Source organism: Myotis daubentonii, chromosome 12, assembly GCF_963259705.1.
Source record: "Myotis daubentonii chromosome 12, mMyoDau2.1, whole genome shotgun sequence".
NCBI lineage: Eukaryota > Metazoa > Chordata > Mammalia > Chiroptera > Vespertilionidae > Myotis > Myotis daubentonii.
In genome coordinates, this window is record NC_081851.1 from 13,747,815 (window position 1) to 13,763,904 (window position 16,090).

The 16,090-nt window shown below is 53.7% G+C and overlaps 1 protein-coding gene across 1 annotated transcript in view; it reads right to left on the reverse strand.

Moving 5' to 3' along the window:
• Nucleotides 1–16,090, reverse strand: part of LOC132213901 (protein Daple-like) — a 57,643-nt gene that overhangs the window by 17,316 nt on the left and 24,237 nt on the right. Inside the window, exons 11-17 of the mRNA XM_059660781.1 lie at nucleotides 15,546–15,692; nucleotides 14,218–14,361; nucleotides 12,757–12,853; nucleotides 11,006–11,151; nucleotides 2,805–2,942; nucleotides 1,092–1,502; nucleotides 358–599 (exon numbers count right to left, since the gene is read on the reverse strand). Coding sequence (XP_059516764.1) covers nucleotides 358–599; nucleotides 1,092–1,502; nucleotides 2,805–2,942; nucleotides 11,006–11,151; nucleotides 12,757–12,853; nucleotides 14,218–14,361; nucleotides 15,546–15,692 — 1,325 coding nt within the window. The remainder of the gene's footprint in view (nucleotides 1–357; nucleotides 600–1,091; nucleotides 1,503–2,804; nucleotides 2,943–11,005; nucleotides 11,152–12,756; nucleotides 12,854–14,217; nucleotides 14,362–15,545; nucleotides 15,693–16,090) is intronic.

Genomic DNA, 16,090 nt, shown 5'->3' on the forward strand with positions numbered 1-16,090 from the left:
GAGCTCGGTAAGGCACGCCCCTGAACATAGGCAGCTGAGGTGAACCTCCCCCTCCTTGTCCTTGGTTTGGAGAAAAAAAGGAAGAGGGGTTAGGAATCCTGAGGGGAGCTGGGATGCCAATGCTGACACCTGGTTTCCCTGAGCCAGGATTAGGGGGCACACCCTTCTCCCCTGGGGGATCCTCCTGCCCCTCAGCCTCCAGGCGCACCAACTCCACATTGCTGAGGGTGATGGTGGATTTATTTACTTCTCTTCAATGTGAAGCAGCGGGACCAGAGGAAACACAGGGGGCCAGAGTGAAGAGGGGACAGGAGCCTAGGGGAGCCCGTCAGTCACCCACCAACTGCAGGCACGCACCTGTCACTGAGAGCTTTGCTCTCCAGCTCCAGGGTCCGTCGCAGCAGTGTCTTCTGGCGGCTGTACTCATCCATGAGGGCCTCATGTTCCCCAGACAGGTGCTCATGGAGCGCACCCAGGCACACGTGTTCCCGCTGCAGGGCCTCGTGGGCTGCCACCAGCTGCTGGTGCTGGAGCTGCATGTTCTGCTCTGTGAGCGCAGTGAGCGAGGCGCTCTGGGAGCTCAGAGTGGAATTTTCCACCTGCTGGGAGGGAGAAGGGGATGATGCCTCACCAAGTGCAGGCCCAGGGGGACCACAGACTCCAGAACCCCACATCCCCACATGCAGGGAGGGGCCAAGAGCAGGTCAAGTGTCGACACCAAAATTGCAGGACCCTCAGGACAGGCAACACCCAGCCGAGCTGAGGACAGTTCTACCTGCACTCAAGGAGCTGCTGTGGGAAGGCCCAGGGCAGAAACGGACTGCCCCATGGGCCTAAGCTTAGTCCTGGGCCCCTCTCTGCACATGTGACCTTTCTTGGCAATTTATGCCCTTTCTCTGGATAAGCTCCTTGGGTACCCTCTCTGACTACTTTGAAAAGTACATGGAAAATCAGTAAGGACATAGAGAACCTGAACAGCACTACCAACCCATTTCACCAATATTTACACAACACCCATCCAACCGCATTCAAACCACCAGAAAGTTGATCGGGGAGGAATCCGTCCTAACTCATTCTGAGGCCAGAATTACCCTGGTGTCCAGCTGCTTGTCCCGCTCCAGACCCTCGGGCTGCAGGGTGTCCAGAGACGTCTGCAGCCTCTGGTTCTCCAGCAACAGGTCCGGGCTCTCCCGCTCCAGGGCGTGGACCCTCTCGGGGGCTGTCCTCAGGGCGCTGACCTCCATGGCCAGCATCTCGTTCTCCTCCTGCAGCCGGTGCAGCTCCTGCTCCAGCTCCTGCGCCCGCGTCGCCTGCTCCTTCACCTGCTCCAGGTCCTGGTGCAGCTGCTGCCGCTCCCGCTCCAGCTTGCTGACTCTGCTGCTGGTCTCCATCACAGTCTGGTGGAGGACTTTGCTCTCATTCTCGATGTCCTGCACGCAGGCCTCACTGCTGGCCTGTGAATGCTCCCGCAGCGAACGCACCACTTGTTCAAGATCCTTGATCTTCAGGAAAACACAATGGAAAGGACACAGGCGTGATTTCGGTCCAAACTAGGAGCCCAGAGTGTAGGTCTGGAATGACCATCTCATCATGGACCCAAAAGACGTCCTAATGTTCCCCAAAGGGCTGATATGGACACAAGGTGAAGGGCACGGAGATCCTCACCCAGACAGTTCAAGTCTAAACACTTTCACAGCAGCCAGATGACTTAGAAACAGAAAACACATCTTCTCTTACTTAAAACAATGAAACCGATTTCCTTGGTGCTTTTTACCCTGGTCCACAGGGGCCCGACAAGCTGGCCGCCCACCCCAGTGGCGGCTCCTCACGCCACTCTCCCCTGCAGACATTGCACATGATCTTCCCTCTGCTGTGAATGCTCACCTGCCTGCACCCCCAGCCTCCAGCTTCTCTGGCTCCTTCTCATCATCCAAGGCTCAGTATGATTGACTGCACCTCAGGGAAGCCCTGCACCACGATTCTAAATGTCCTGCACCTAACAATACTCGCCCTGGACCCACGTATATTCCCTCAATAGCACAGGTCTGAAGTCACCTGGCTTGTCATCTATCACTGAAACTGCTAGACTGGAAGCCGTATCAGGGGAGGGTGGATGCATGTCTCTTAAGTATACACAGCCCCACTCCAAGCCCCCTTTTCTGCAATACTAGAGAGGCTGAAGAACTCAAGTACCTGATACCCAGCCTCCCCTGCAGCTAGGGTTAGTCATATGTCAGGTGTGGCCAATGAGATGTCCACAGAGGATCCCAGGAGGCCTTCCCTCTGTCTCTTTACCCTCCACATCCTTCCTGCCCACTTCTTGGTGAGGTACTACAGTCACGGCCAAGACTGGCAGAGCAGAGAGAAGCCTGGCTCCTGGGTGGCATCCCTGAGCCACTGCCCCAGCACTGGGCTTCCTGTAATGTGGGGGCGGATCAACCCTGGAAGTTATCCAGGGCTCTGAGCGTGAAGCTGGACATTTGAAGGGGGATCTTCGTCCTGCGGGCTGTCCCATGTGCTGCAGGACATTTAGCAGCATTCTGGCCTCTCCCACCACAGCCAGGAGCACCTCCCCTCTCCTCCCCCCAAGTCATCACAATCAAAAACAAGATGGCCAGTGTCCCTGGGAAGCAATATCTGTCCCTGCCCCCCTGCTGTGGCTGGAATTGCTGGTCAGACTGCAGCTGATGAGGAAACTGGTAACCCAGGAATCACTGCTGGATTCCCAGGACATGGCTGTGACCCTGGACTCTCCCTCTTGCAGGCAGGGGAGCCAAGGGAGGCACGGGTGTTGGAGGGCCTACCTCCTTGGCTTTCTCAGCCTTCAGGGTCTCTATGTCATGGAGCAGCTGTTCTCTCTCCTCCATCAGCTCCTCACTGAGGGTCTCCAGATCCTGACTGGTCTGCTTTTCTCTTTCCACCTGGACTCGCAAGTCTTCAATCTGCAGAACCAAAGACCCAGACCGTGCAAAAGTCTGTTTCAGGAAGTGAACTGTGTTTTAAAGCAAACCCGAAACCTGTCAGCCCCATGGAACACTTTATGAAGTATAGTAACCTCCATCTTGGGTAAAAACTGCTGTTTAAAACTTTAACCCTGCTACTCTGTAAACATTTACTTGCTTAAATAATAGGGAAATAAGACTACTTCCCATTCCAGAGAGGCTATAAAATATGGCCTAGACAGAGTAGTCAGTGCTGGTACCAGGCCAGGCCTTGAGATATGGTCTCACAGCCCTGTCCCAGCAAACAGGACTTTTTCTCAGAAGATCCTGAAGTCTCATTCCAAATTTGGAAAACAAAGAGCTGAAAAATATATAAATTGAGAAGACTTCCACCATATTGGGCCCCAGAATTTGAGAAGCAAGAGTTCCTCTGGGCCCGCTAGCGCTAGCGAAAATGAATAGGACTCCAAATAAATTTGGCTTATTGATTAAGGCTTCTTCTGATTTACTGCAGAAGAGGAAGGGAGAAGCCTGGGGCCTGGGTGGCATCCCTGAGCCCCTGACCCAGCACTGGGAGGCCTATCCTGGGACTTCTTTTACTGTGAGGTGGATCAACCCTGGAGGTTTGCCAGGGTTCTCAGTGATGCTGGACATTTGAACGGGGATGTTTCTTTGTCCTGCAGGCTGTCCCGTGTGCAGCAGGACATTTTCAGCATCCTGGCCTCTCCCCACCACAGCCAGGAGCACCTTCCCTCTCCTCCCCCCAAGTCATCACAATCAAAAGCAAGATGGCCAGTGTCCCTGGGGGCAATAACTGTCCCTGCCCCTATGCTGTGGCTGGAATTGCTGGTCAGACTGCAGCTGATGAGGAAACTGGTAACCCAGGAATCACTGCTGGATTCCCAGGACATGGCTGTGACCCTGGACTCTCCCTCTTGCAGGCAGAGGCGACAGCGGAGGCATGGGTGCTGGAGGGCCTACCTCCTGGGCTTTCTCAGCCTTCAGGGTCTCTATGTCACGGAGAAGCTGTTCTCTCTCCTCCATCAGCTCCTCACTGAGGGTCTCCAGATCCTGACTGGTCTGCTATTCTCTTTCCACCTGGACTCGCAAGTCTTCAATCTGCGGAGCCAAAGACCCAGCCCATGCAAAAGTCCGTTTCAGGGAGTGAACTGTGTTTTAAAGCAAACCCGAAACCTGTCAGCCCCACGGAACACTTTATCAGGCCTTTTCTCAAGGGGAAAATCTTCCTGCCCACTTCTTGGGGAGGTACATCAGCCACTGCCAAGGCTGCAGAGCAGGAAGGGAGAAGCCTGGCTCCTGGGTGGCATCCCTGAGCCTCTGCCCAGGTCAGGCCTAGTTGGGCAGTGAGCTCCCCATACCCTTGACCATCACCTCTCAGCCCATGGTGTGCACTTCCAGCTCATGGTAGAGAAAAAGAACATGGACATCCATCGGTCAGCTTCCCTCCCAGCTTTCCACTGCTCACTCTCAATGCTTCCATCTTAGGCCATGTCCACTACTGTCCTGAGGGTCAGGCCACATTCCTGGGGCCAGCAGCCACCACTGGATGTCCTACAGGGACTTCACCCAGTTGGTGACATTCCTATTCATCCAGCTGCTCTGAGGGGTCCTCTGCTATCTCTCTCCCTCCTCTCCCCCGCCAAGTAAATGGACCACCAAGGCCTGTCCTCATTCCCCATGTGGCTCCCCCTCCACACCCCACTGCTGCCCAGGCCAGACCAGCTCCGTCCTGCCTGGATGACTGCCCAATCAGCGGCCTGACACGGAGCTCTTCTGCGGGAACCACCAGTGCCCACTCCCTGAACATGAACTGCCTGGACCTGCACGTCCCACACTCTGTGCCTGACACCTGAACACCATGATGGATGCAGATTCAGACTCAGGGTGGGCCCTGAGGTGCGACTCCCAGGCGAGGCCTGTGCTGCTGTCCCTTCCCACTGATACCAAACTCATGACCACACGGGAGGAGAAAAGGGTTGCTCCCTGCTAACACTGTGACCATGAGCGGGTTTCTGTAACTGACAGGGCCAGCAAGCAGCAGGCATGGGCGCCAGCTTCTGTCAGGGTGATGTGCTCATCTCACACCTGGCAGGAGGCAGATACAACAAGAGCTGACCCCTCCTGAGAGCTCCAGGCCCCTCCCACCCTCAGAGCTTCTGACATGGTCATTCTGGGCTGGGGCCCAAGAGCCTGCATTTGACTTGTGACCCTGATGCTGGTTTGGGATGACGGCTCTAAAACTAAAACAGAGGAGCCCCATGATCCAGATCAGGTGGCTCTCAGAGCTTTTAAACATCCCAGATCTCAGGCCACCGACTAGAACCTCTGGGGGCAGGACCTTCAGATGTCCAGCGACCCTGTGAGCAGCAGGACCTAGAGCCAGCTCCATTCACCTGGCTGTGGGCGGCCTGGCACAAGCAGGTTGACAAACTCCCGGAAGGATCGCTGCTCTAATGCCAGCTCTGCCTATTTCTCCTGGGTGAGGCCGCCCTGCCTTTATCTCACAGGTCTGGGCACAGTTTCCAGACTCCTCGGAAGCAGCAGGCAGGCAGCTTCTTGCCCATGACGGGGAGGGTCAGGCACAGTGGAGTTCATATTCGTGCCCTCACAGCACCCTGTGGGCACACCCAGCCCCCTGCCCCAACATGGGGACCCGAGGATGGGGCAGCCCCACCCAGCCAGGTTCAACAGCAAAAGGCGCTGCAAGGAGCTATGTGTCTGAGTCTTTCTCACAAGTGAGAACACCTTTCTTCTCCTTCCTGATTGCTGCCTCACTTCCTAGCACCAGGTCTGGGCTCAGCAGGAAGTAGGCATCTGCCCTGATGGCAGCACCTACTCTGGAGCTGGCCCTGAGGGGGAAGGCCCTGCACAGCTGTCACTCCCCCTCATTCAGAGAAGGACACCGGCCCAGGGAGTCAAGCGATCTGCCCAGAGCCCCACAGTGAGGATGCAGCAGAGCTGAACGCACCGCAGTGGGCCGACCCCAGGCCTGCTCTCTCAGACGGGGCCTGGGGTGTGTGCCCCCCAACCTCCTGCCTTGTCCACCCCCCTCCCCATCTTACTGTTAATTCTTCTCCCCTGCCGTCCTGTCTGTCCCAGTGAAAGGAATGTTATGCCCAACCGTTGCATATCTGGTGTGGCTGCTTCTGGTCTGAAAATGTGACTGCCCCCTGTCCACCCCCGCCCCACTGCTGAACACCACCATCTTCTCTGCTTCTTTTTTTCCGTGGAACTGGAGCCCTCACTCCTGTCCTTCCCTGAAGGCCCTCCCTTCCCCTAGGGAGAGCTCTCTAGGCTGAGATGGGTTTCCCGTCCTCCTCAAAGCACCAGGCTTGGGCCGAGGGCTCCTGTGGGGAGGTCCAGGTCTCCAGAGCACGCGGGTGCCAGGGGCCTGCCCATCAGTTCCTGTGCTGCACTTGTGTTCCCATGATAGGCCCCAAAGGGCTGCCCTCTTCCTCTCAAAATCAGGACTCCTGCCTGAAGGAATGAACTCTTAGATGTATTTGCCAAGTGAGGGTGGGGGACGCACCCTCTCTAAGTTCCACAGAAGGGTCGTGAGTTACAGGGAAGGATGAGAACTTCAGGAACTAAGGTTTACACAGACCAAAGCGAGCCTACAGCCTGGGCGACACTGGGCAGTGGGAGAGCCGAGCTGGCACCGGGGGGCCTGGAACTCCGGGCCGCCTGTCCTGGCTGAACCTTGTCTCTCCTTCTCAGACACCACCCAGAGGGCCATGTTGTCTGGACGTGTCCAAGGCTGGGCCTGCCCTGGCTCCAGGGAGGTCAATGTCAGGCCATGTCCCCCATGGTTTTTAGCTGATGGCCCAGATGCACCATCGATCCAACATTAGGGAGGACCCATGATGCAGCCAGGCCCCGAACGGGCGGAGGACAGGGAGCCCCTCCCTCCCACCAGGGGCTCAGAGCCAAGAAAGGCCTCCCAAGGGCTGTGGCAGGACTGCCCTGGGGTCCTACAGGGAACTGATCAGGAGAAGTGGGGATGGGACCTGAGAGACAGGACTAAGGAGTCATGTGGGGAGGCAGCACCCACCGCCAGTCCTGTGTGTGCGGAGGGGGCACCGGAGTGGACCCCGAGGGCAGGAGATGCGTAAGGGGTTATCTCTCAGCCCTGCCAGGAGCTGGGCCAGAGGCTACAGCGCAGGCCTCTGCAGCTCACCCCTGAGGACCCGCCCCGTTGGAGGTTCTCATCTTTCTAAAGGTCAAGCCTTTCTATCTCGGCCGAGGTCGGGCTGCCATTTACAGAGACATACCCTGTGCCCAGCCCATGTGAATCTAAAACCCTGACTGTCTGGTGGTTTTCCCTGAGCTGCGCTGCAGGGAGAGACATGGCATGAGGAGGGGCTTCCTCCTGGCCCCCAGGGAGAAGACACACGGTGCCTCAAAGGACGAGAAGCGTGAGTCACGGAACCTCGGACATCCCACGAGAGGCCTGGAGAAACCACTGCACAGGAGGAGGGATGGTCCCAAGCCTCACCCAGAGATGAAGTTCCAGCAGAGCCATGACCTGCGGGACCCAGGTCTCCGGTCTGCAGCCCACATCCCTGCCATTGCCGGGGCCGTCTCAGCAAATGATGCTGGCAGGACCTCTGGGCAGGTCAGGACAGACACCCAGACACCTGAAAGCACCAGTCCTGCCAGGTGGTCAGCAAGCAAGAGTGACCTTGCGCCTCCCTCATCCGGAATCCGGGCACCCGTCAAGGTGTGCTCAGAGCCCGTGACGCAGCTGTGTCACCCGTGGTGGCTACATGGACTGAGGCCCTCTGACCCAGAATGACCAGCACAGGGAGGCTGTTGCTAGCCTCTCAGGGCCCTTCTTGCCATGTGAATGGGGTCCTGGTAACTGTAGGATGAACCTGGCTGGGAAGCCTGTCTGTCCTCCCAGACGACTGTTCTACTGCGCTACTGGGAAGACCTGGTTTGTCCAGAAAGGCAATGCAGTCCCGCCATCTCCTCTTCCTCATCCCCTCGACCGAAAGGAGAGAGTGGGCACTGCGCTCCTGTCACCAGCAGCCAAACCCTGAAACGGCCCATCCATGGTCTCCACACGGGAGCGAGTCTTCCATCGCGGCTTCTCTCCGGGACCCACCAGTGTTTTCTGTTTTATTTTTTGTTTGTTTTATGTTTTCAGTATATTAAAAAGTAACAGTACAAAATGCTATAGTTATTAAACAGGATCCAAATATATCCTTTATAAACTAGTTCTACAATTTAAGGGAAACATCTTGATACATAAAAGCTTTAACAGGATTTAAAATGTTTAAAACTAGAATGTGTATAAGACTTAACTCTTTCAAATGTTCAAACAGAAAGACAACATGCATAATCCCTATAATAAAATGTGTCCTTGCACACATACCCTAGGGACTTTAAAAATTGTAAACTTTTAAAGTTCCAGTAATAGAGGCAGCACTTAAAGGCTTTGTGAACCTTTTCCCAAACAAGCATACTTTCAGTAAATCATTTTATCTGACTCCGCATTTGCATTTTTGTTCTTCCTGAAAAGGAGAATTTACACTAGCACTGAATTTTTAATTTAAAAAAATACATTTAGAGATATTTAACTTCCTGAGTGACTTCAGTTATTTAAATATGATTTAATGAGAAAATTCTAATGTTTTAGAAAGAAATAGGAAGTGAAGATTTACACTTGATAACCAATTAAGACAAAACTCAAAGAGCATGTCACAGAACTTACACTTACATTCTCTATGAAGTTAAACAATATGATTAATCCCAAACTTCACCAATAATCTTTCTCAAATGTTAGTAAAATGAATCACTGAAATGACATTTTCTCATTTGTTAACAAAATACTACTGCATTTTAGACCACCAACTTGAATGTTTTCTATTATATACACAAAATGTGATTCACTAATAAGCAGGTTCTTGCAATACAATAGATAACAGAGCATTAAAATATTTTCTTTATGATACAACCGATACATAGAACACGCGCCTTCCTCAATTTCTAAAACGATTAGGAATTGTGGAACTTTCTTTTGCATAAAACCCTTTCCTCTTCATGAAACCCTGAGGTGAAAGGCTATCCATGTAAAAGCTGTCGTCACAAGTCTTCTCAGTTCTGTATTAGAATATAGCTATATGTTTAAAAAATTTTATGAAGAAATGTGGCAACTTACAAAACTGTTCTGTACAGTTTTAACAAAACATTCCCAGACCAACTCAGCCTAGGATGACCCTATAAAAACACTGTCCTTTGGACACTTGCTCGTTTGGAGATGAAGCCCCTTCCCAGCTCTCCTGCTGCCTCTTCTGTTGTCGGGGCCATGGCTCCAGCCAGGTGGTTCCTGTCCTCACGGAAGTGACCATCTCGGTGTCCTCTGGGTGCTGCTCATGGCTATCGTGTCTGCTCCTGGGCAGGGAGGAGAGCTCGGCCTGGTTGGCGCAGCGATGACGGTGTGTCCTGACGCCATTGGGAGCTTGGAGACTCGTGATAACCAGGATTGTGTGACTGAGCTGATGGGGAAATCCTGACTGATCCATCTGTGGAGAACCACATTTCCCGCCCTATGACATCTGTCTCAGAACGTTCATCACTGCTTGTTTCTGAATGTTTTCTGGAGAAGAGAGAGATCTCTCAATTGCCTGTGGCGATGGAGCCATGTTACCCAGGCCCTTCCGTGTCTGTGAGGAGATGTAGAGGCCGGGCTTGAATTCCCACATGACGCTGGGAGGCATGGCTACTTCCTGAGGAAACTGGGTTTTGCTGGGCCTTCCAAAGAGTTTTATTGCATTAAGTAGATGCGTTGCATAAAGAACAGACAGTGCGTGTTGGAGATTCACAAATGCAAACCGCTTTGCTTTGCCATCCTACCTTCTGGGATTTTCACTGTTATCACTGGCCCCGCCTGGCGGGAAGGCGGGAAAAGGAGCCCCGCGGTCACTGCAGTGTCCAGGTCGCCACCTAAGCGAGCAGATCCGCTTCCGCCACTGCCCCTGCGGGCGCCGCCCTCCCATGTGAGGCCAAGGGGGGCCTCCTGAAGCTCCCACTGCGCACTCTCCAGAGCCCAGGTCCTCGGCAACCAGGCGTCGCCTACGTAAACGTCATCACGCTCCTCCTGCCTGCGTCCAAGTGCGCTGACCCAGTGCGCAAGCTCAGAGGACAGCGCTCTGTGAAGGCCATGGCTCCCAGGGAGGCTCGCGGAGCCGGAGTCCGCGCCCGACACCGGCTGGACTGACCTGCGGAGCGCGGAAGCCTCCCTGGACCGAGGGACGTGGGACGGACACAGCGGCCGCCTTGGAAGGTGGCCCTGAACGAGGGGTCCCTGTGCCCAGCGACCAGGAACAAGGTGGCCCTTCGCGCTCCCCTCAATGGCCTCAGCCCGCTGGCCTCAGGGCCGGCGACAGTCTCTGCAGACAGCGCCCTCAGGCCAGGCCAGAGGCGACCCACCGGGGACCTCCTCCTCCGCAGAGGACACGGCTAGGCATCTGGACCAGAGCCCTTGAGAGACTGGCAGCGGCTGGAGCCCATGATGCTCAGCAAAGGGAAGGGACCCAGATGGGCGGTGCCAAGGCCGCGAGGTGAGATTCTCCCTGTACCCGCCCCGCCCCCTGCGGAACCGGACCTGCTGCGGAGCTCTGGGTGCAGGACGCTGCGTGAGTGACCGGCCACTGTGTGACCGTGGCCCGCACTTTGGCCCCGCCCGGTGCTTTCTAACAGGGCGCTGCTCTCCTTCCATGAGGCACTTACCACACACGGGACCCTTTGCCTGCACTAACTCACACCATCCTCAAAACACCTACTAGGTGTGTGCATCGCTAACCCCATTTCACAGATGAAGGCAACGAGGCACACAGAGGTCCATCGTGTGCGGTCTCACTGCTGCAGGGACTCCTCATGCTGCCTCGTGACGCCTCTCCAGGAGGCCTCCTGTCCCCCTACCATAACCGTGGCTGCACTGGACTCTGCCTTTCCCCAGCTGCGCATGCTCACTGACACCTGGGTGCTCCCCCTGGCCACTTACATGCCCGTATGTTCCGGACAGCACCCACGGTTACCTGCTTTCTGAGCTGCTGGTTCTCCTTCTCCAGCTCCTGGCGCTGGAGGCTGCTCTCCTGCAGGGCCAGGGAGGCGTCCCGCAGCCCCTGGATGGTGCCCTGGAGGCTCTGCTTCTCCTGGTCTAGCTTCAGGAAGCAACTGGAGGCTGAAGAGCAAAGTGGAGTCAGAGCCCATATTCCAGGGGCCTCAGCTTCTGCTCTCTGCCCCCGGCGCTGAGATGGCCATTACCCTGAGCCTTGGGTTTGGGGGGCCAGGAGTGTCAGCTGGGTGCCCTCCCTTTTTCCCAGGGTGCTGTTGCTGTCTGCACATGAGGGTTCCTCGGGCGGTTTTGGCCCCTCTGCTGGTTCAGCTGGGATTGTTAGGGGAGCAAGCAGAACTTAGAAGAAAGCAGGTGATGGCAGAGAGAAGCCAATGCAAAAGTTCAAGATGGTGGAACTGCTGGAACCACTTTTTTACAAAGTTGTAACCTGACCATCAAGTCAAGGATTGCAGAGGCTAACAGATGGCAAAGAGAGTGCATTCTCTGTGCCAGCCTCAGAGTGGTGGGTGTCCGGGAGGCTCAGCCGAGGGTTTAGGGGGGACACGATCATTGACCCGCATGTCTGTGGGTGGAAGAGGCTATGGGGCACATATGCCCAGTACTTGCCACCTCTGGGTAAATTCCTTCAGTCAGAGATTTCATTTTGTACTTTCACAATTGCATTGAAAAAGAATGAGACAGGGACACAATGTTGTTAAGAGTTCTCACTAGCGCCCTTGCGATAATTGCCAATAGGCTACTAGAGACCAGCCACTATGATGTCCAATCCAGTGACGAGAGTGAGAGCTGCCAGGAGACAGAAGAAGACCAAATTATCCCAGGAAATAGCACATGCTGTGGTAGTGGAGACAAGGAAAGGTTCTCAAGCGATGCAGCCACACAAAGATTATATCAGAATCCGAAACAATGGAAATAATAGAGATAGCAACTACTCAAGAATCTGTGACACTGAATCCTGAGATAATGGAGCAAACAGTTAGCCAAGTACAGGGCATGCTGTCAGTTGCCCAGACTCAATCTGCAGAATCAGGCTGCAGCATTAGAACCACGCTTCTCCAGCTGATCCACATGTTAAAGAAACCTCCTGAAGCATCTGCTCCTCAATTTCAGGTCATTATAGAAATGATACACCATGTTTTGAGAGACCTAAAGGACATTCAGGAAGAAATAGCTGACATTAAGAGGCACATAAGTCGACTCAGCCTGTCATCCTACGTCTCAACATGTGCACCACAAGGCCACGTTGACTTAACACCTTGCTTAGATCCACAGCCGATTGCATCTACTCTACAGCCCTCCGTGGATCAGCCCACACCACCTTTTCAGCCAAACGAGATTGAGTCCTCCCCTGACGAGTTCTTCCGTTCATTCTCATAAGCAAAATTTAAGAAAAAGAAATAAAGGGAATGAGACAGTATATCCAAATTGCTTAAAAAATTCTAAGCGAGATGAAAACATAAGGTAAAGCCAGAAAAAGGCAGATTTCCTCCGTTGCTTTTAAACAGCTTGAATGCAGAACAGAAAAGGGAGCACAGACCTGAGAAGAATGGGCATTCTCGGCCCCGCCCTGCCACCAGGAGGTGCGTGACTTTGGATAAATCCCAGGGCTTGGTCAGGAGGAAACCATGAATGTATGAGGGGTCAGGGTTGTTCCCTCACCTGTCCCTTCAGGGCCACACACTCAGCCCTGGGAGCCTTATCACACTGTACTGCTAATAGGGCTGCTCATGAGCACCCCAAGAAGCAGAGTAATGGGTATCTTTGGATAAGACAAGGGCGAGAAGAACAGCCATCCTTTGTTGGCACCCTGCGGGCCAGGCACAGTCTAACGCTTCACTGTCTCCTCTCACAAGATACCCATAGCAATCCTGTGAGGCAGCTTCATTACCCCCATTTTGCAGATAAGAAAACTGAGGTGCAGAAGAGGTCACCTGGCTAACAAGTAGAGGAGCCAGGACTTTAAACCAGGCCTTTCTGATTCAAGAAGCCACCACCCCAACCACACATAAGTATACACACTTTGTTCGTGAGCTGCCAGCTAAGCAGTAGGAGTTGGGAACACCAAGAAGTCAGTCACTGACCTGAAAGGGCTCATAAGCTACACTGAGCATCTGAATCAGGGAGGCTTTCCAACCCCATCAGCCACCTTGGTCTCTAACAAGCACATTTGGTCTGAGCCACTCCCTATCAGCCAGCACCAGTTCTGTGTCCCACCAGGGGGCAGTGGTGCTCCCCAGGAACCTGAATTCCCAGAGCCTGGGTTCCCAGGAGAGAGGAGACACCAAACCACAGAAAGAACTAACTTCTCACACAGACTCATAGTTCAATGAACTGATTTTAGGTTTGGAGCTGATGGGACGCCTTGAAGAGAGGAATACCCAGCTGCTTTCAACAGCCTTTCCATGATGCTGAGGAATGTTGCTCAGAATTGAGAAATAGTTCCTCCCCAACCCAGCCAAAGGCCTTCCTGGCTCTAAGCAAAGCCTAACCTGCACTCACAGGTGCACGTGTGCTATTGTTGGACACAGGAACTGGCTTGTTGTTTGCTGGGTGCTGAGGCTCCTGCTGCATGGCCACCCCACCCACCTTCCCTGGCCAACCCCTCACCTCCTCTGGGGGCTGGGAGGGGGAAAACACCAGAGGAAGTGGAAGAGGCCTGGGTCCCCTGAACAGCAGCCACTGAGCAGCCCCAGCCCAGGAAGACGGAGAGCAGACTACACCCATCTGTCCGATGATGAAATCAACGGAGGAAACCATGCCCCGGGTACAACTATAATGGAGGCGAGTGACCACTGGGGACGCCTCCTGCATCCAGAGCTTCCAGTGCTCCATGGAGAGATCTAAGACACCCTCTGGGTGTCAGCATGCTGTCATTTGGAAGCTCCTGTGTCTAGCTGAATGGGAACTGAGAAATCTGGCAGCACTTCCTTTGCATTTCATGTCCTGACTTCAAGGCTGCCAGGCCCTTCATGTTCTTGGAGAGAATTGCAATGAAACAGTTTCAAATGGCCCTTGAATAAAACCCTATTTACTTGGGCTGACATATGAGTTTCAGAGCCAAGGGCTCAGCTCCCTGGCTTATGGAGAAGCCGAACAGTCAGCTGTTCCTGGAGAAGGCCCTTGGTATCCATTAAAGTGTAATTGTTTTCAATCAGGCTGGCTCCATGGCACCATCGGCTGCTGCCTACCCTCTGACAGCTGCTCCAGCTCCCAGCGCAGGTGGGTGGACTCCTCCACACTCTGCCCCTGTGCAGCCTTGAGGGCCAAGTTCTCTTCCCACAGCTCCTCAAGGTGTTGCTGGTCTGTGTCCCGGGCCTGAATGTGCAGAAAAGGGGGTGGGGTGAGGATGCTGACTGGGGCACGCTCTGGACAGATCCCGGCCCCTGTGCATCTGCCCTCATTTCCCCAGGATGAAGGGCCTCCATGCCCCTGCTCACTTCCAAAAACACAGCTGCACAGAAATGACTCCAACACACGGCCCAGCTGTGAGAGTTACAACCACTAAAAAGTATGTTGACCCAGTGACCTAGGCCCTAGGTCAGGGGTGGGCAACCTTTTTGTGAGTGCGTGCCAAAACCAGCAAAATTGCTGACTCAAAATTCTTCTGTGTGCCAACCGTAATTTTTTGAGAACATGTTACGCCTACTTGGTATCTCTTAAGGTGCACATATGTGAAGAACCTTGAAGAAATAATAAAATTCATTCGAGTGACAGAAACACAGTATATGATGATGAAAAATACATTTTATTTTTTAATGTATACATGTACACTGATAGTCTGACAGAAAATATTATGACTCCGTTTGATATTATCAGTGGGACTTTTGCTGCTGCATCACTGATGACAGAGATTTTACATCAGGTTTCTATTTCGTGACTTTCAGAGATATGCATGAGCTACTACTTTCATCCGTCAGGCTACTCCTATTATGAGACTTAACAAAATTCATCACTGAGAACAAAGATTCACAATTGTAAATGGAAGATTATAAGAGAGGGTTTCGCGTGCCAGCAAAAGTTACTGGCGTGCCATGTTTGGCACGCATGCCAGGGGTTGCCCACCCCAGCACTAGGTCCTAGGGGATGAAGTTCTCTGAGCGGTGTCTGAACAAAGTGACGTACAGCACAGGGCTTTAGAGCAAATGCTATAATGATGGCAGCTCCGTCGCCCCTTAGCAGGCCTAATGCCTTGGAAAGGCCGTAGGGACTCACACATCACAGCTCAACCCACATCATAAACGCCAGAGGAGACCCTTTTTGCAACAGAGGCCCAATCCCTCCATCCTCACAAGAAAGCAACACAGCATCAGGTCCTCTCTGCGTTGGAGGCTTCAGTGGTGCCCACTCAAGCCACTGAACCTAGCAAGCGACTCTCCGCCGTCAGCGAGTCACTGTGCCGGCAGCAGCACCGACCCAGTAGCTGAACATCAGAGAAGGGCACAACATGAACCGAAAACTGCCCCAACAGTTTTACACGTGGCGACAACAGCCTGTCCTACCAAATGTAGGTGGTGCAGCTTTGATTTCAGCTGCATGTTCTCCTCTTCAAGCTGATACAGCTTATCGACCCGGGACCGAGCGACAGTCAGCTGCTCCTGGAGAAGGCCCTTGATGTCCATTAAGGTGTAGTTGTCTTCAATTAGCTCCTGGTCAGCAAGAACACACATGAGAGCAATGAGGTTAAGGCCCCTGGTCATGACGAGGGCTCTTCCAGGCACCTGGACCCAAACCAACAGCCTAGTGGTGACCCTGCTGCCGCGGGAAGTTCTGTCTCCACTTTTGAGCCCCTGCCCTTCTCCATTAGGCCAGGCCAGATGGAAAAATCCCCGCAGGAAGACACTATTTAACTTCGGGAAGTAAACACTGTGAGAGTGTCTGACATGTACAGCCTCGGGTGGTTGGATGAGTGCACCTGCACAGGTGTGGGACTTGGCTGAGCCCCTTTACTTAAGAAGGAAGGGGTGGGGCTGAGAGTCCTGGGTTTGAGGACTGAAGCTAGGCCTCTCACAGTCACTCCACTGATCTTGGTTCTGGAACAAAATTC